This window comes from Vollenhovia emeryi, unplaced genomic scaffold (genome assembly GCF_000949405.1).
Source record: "Vollenhovia emeryi isolate VEMERY1.0 unplaced genomic scaffold, V.emery_V1.0 DF939150.1, whole genome shotgun sequence".
Taxonomy (NCBI): Eukaryota; Metazoa; Arthropoda; class Insecta; order Hymenoptera; family Formicidae; genus Vollenhovia; species Vollenhovia emeryi.
In genome coordinates, this window is record NW_011967216.1 from 1,258,318 (window position 1) to 1,260,925 (window position 2,608).

The 2,608-nt window shown below is 45.6% G+C and overlaps 1 protein-coding gene across 2 annotated transcripts in view; it reads right to left on the reverse strand.

The window, feature by feature from the left end:
- The window catches only part of LOC105565635 (tRNA dimethylallyltransferase, mitochondrial), an 84,255-nt gene extending 83,354 nt beyond the window's left edge, over positions 1 to 901 (reverse strand). For both annotated transcript variants that reach the window (XM_012018997.1, XM_012018996.1), the window contains exon 1: positions 728 to 901. In XM_012018997.1, coding sequence (XP_011874387.1) covers positions 728 to 868 — 141 coding nt within the window. In that variant the 5' untranslated portion in view covers positions 869 to 901. The remainder of the gene's footprint in view (positions 1 to 727) is intronic.
- Between the last annotated feature and the right edge of the window lie 1,707 nt (positions 902 to 2,608).

Here is a 2,608-nt window from a genome sequence, read left to right on the forward strand (position 1 = left end):
TTGGATCGTGGACACAAGGCTTTAGGAGCGCTCTTCTTATCGTCGCTCTGCCTAGCGCCTCACCGACGTCAAACCACGATTTGTATTCGCGGGAGAAAGAGATAACGAGAGGAAGGAGCGCTGCGTTTTCTCACGCGCCGCGAGTCGCTTCGAACCGAATGCCTCGTCGGATTTAAATGCGTTACAGGCGGACGGACTTCACTTTCGGGCGCGCAAACGTGACGTCGCGATCTCGAGCGTGCGAGTTAGTCGGCGAAGATATCCAACTCGTCTTCAATTCTGCGTGGCGTTTTATCCATAAGGAGATATCGAGAGTACAATTTCGCAACTACCGTTATCGACCTTCTCGGAAAATTGCGCGCTTCCATTGACGTCATCCGCGAGTGCATTCGCGCTGACATCGGCCGCCGCGGGGCCATCGATCGCGCGGATTCACTTTTCTCGCGCGCCCGCTCGTTCCTACGTATCAAGAGCACTTCCGCCACGCGGTCGCCGCGCACACGATTGCGTTCGATCGAGAACAACCTCCGCGTGTCCCGCTCACCCGGCGAATCCGTGGCGTGCCGTTGAGCTCGGCGTTCCTTGGAGGGAAACGGCGCGCCCGCAGCCTCCGTCCTCTCGCGAGGGCACTCGCTCGACGGTGGACAAGTTTGAAAATCGTGCCGCGGCTCACCTAACCTCATCGTCGGGCCGCCGCGCCGAGAATCGGGCGTGACGCGGCACTCACCTGCATGCTGTCGGCCGAGATGATCTCCCCGGAGAAGCGGCGCGCCAGCTCGATGCCCAGCCGTGACTTTCCCGACCCGGTGGCGCCTAGGATCACCAAAATTGGCACGCGCGACATCACCACCTCGTTGCGATCGACCATCGTGAGCGCGGCACTGGGCGCATGCGCCGTGCCTGGCCCGCACGAGCGCCCGCACGTTCCGCCGGGCCGCGCACGCGTGGCGAAACGGCGGAACGCGGACCGCGCGCTAGATTTCAAAACAACGGCGAGCGAGAACGACGACTGCCGGAGAGTCTCGTCCGCGCTGCGTGCGGAAATTCCTCGCAAGCGATCTGGGATCGTCACTAGTAACCACGTTTGTAATTGTTGCGTCTAATTTATAGTGTTGCACGTTAAGTTATAACTGGAATTACGAATATAAACAATAGTTATAACGGAGAATCTTACGACGATCTTAGAGTCGCCTAAAGTCTTGAAATATCGAAGGCGTCTTGCGAGAGTCAGCAGAAATATATAATATCTGTATGACGTTTTTATTAAATTTGCCGATTTTTTAAGTAATTGCAGCTTCTATTTCCTGTTAATGGCATTTCCGCCAACTTTATTTTAACTGCCTCTTTACGACAATGAAATAACGAAAACTTCTAGTCAGATTCTAATTGACAATGAATGTCTTCAGAGACTATATTACACTCAAATTACGTCTGTTAGACATCCGTTTTGTTAGGAACAGTACGTAATTAGTTGTTCGCTAACTAACTTAGAAAAATGGAGACCTAGAAGATGAGAAATTGAATTTAACTTACCTGCAAAATCTCGATATACATGTCTGGAGAAAAGCCTAAAGCTTTTGTGTCCGGTTTCTCTAACGGTGTTGAAACAATGTGTCCGAAGCTTACGCAAACTTTTCGCACGTATCTATTCTCAATCTCAAGTCATTTATATACAACTCTTTGTAGACACGTTACGATAATGGCGCAACAATTTCTACAAATAGCGTCTATCCGTGACGTAATGAATAGACAAATTTCGAGGGGCGTTCCTGCTGTATTGACAAAATACAATCGAGATCTGTGCGAGAAATATTATCGCAGTGTTGAATAATATGCAATTTCCTGTACTAAAGTATTTGTGACTCCTGCAGCCACAGGAATAATTTCCGGATCCAATGCTATTACACTTCAATGTATCACAAAAATAGGATCGATATAGCGCCAACCATATTTATTATAGAGAAAGGAATACTTTAATCTTAAATGACCAATTCTAAAGTCTAGAGTAAAATGAGAGTATGTATCGTCTTTTGTCGAATATCGCGGTGCCAACTTCGCGCGTTGTAAGATGGAGGGACAATTCTAAACGCAAGAATATATAAACTTACGTTTATATAAGTTACTCTTGTCTCAATATAGTTTTTTAATTCGATGGAGGAGAATTATTGATTTCATTTTGATATTGTCTTATTTCGACACTAAATAGGTTGTGAGAAATGTAAATGCGTCAAGAATACTTTTTGTCTCGGTAACAGAAATCCTTTCTGAGGGCGTAAGGTATACACGCAATACGGCAGTTTAATATTTAATAGACTTCCTTTCTGCGGTATTTCAATCTTAAACTTTCTAGCATAATGAACTCGCGGAGGTGACATGACCTAAGTTAATGAAATTCTAATTATAATAACTGGCATCGCCTCTGCTCCAATTTGGCTTTTGACTATTTCAAGCCATAAGTATCGGCGAGACTAAATTAAACATTTACATGCAAGTGTACATATTCGTGTTTAATCTTTCTCAACAAAGTTTTAAATTATTACGAAACATTTCAGGGAGCATCTAATCTTTCTAAAATCAAAGTTCAAAATTTACCTGAATATATTTATAT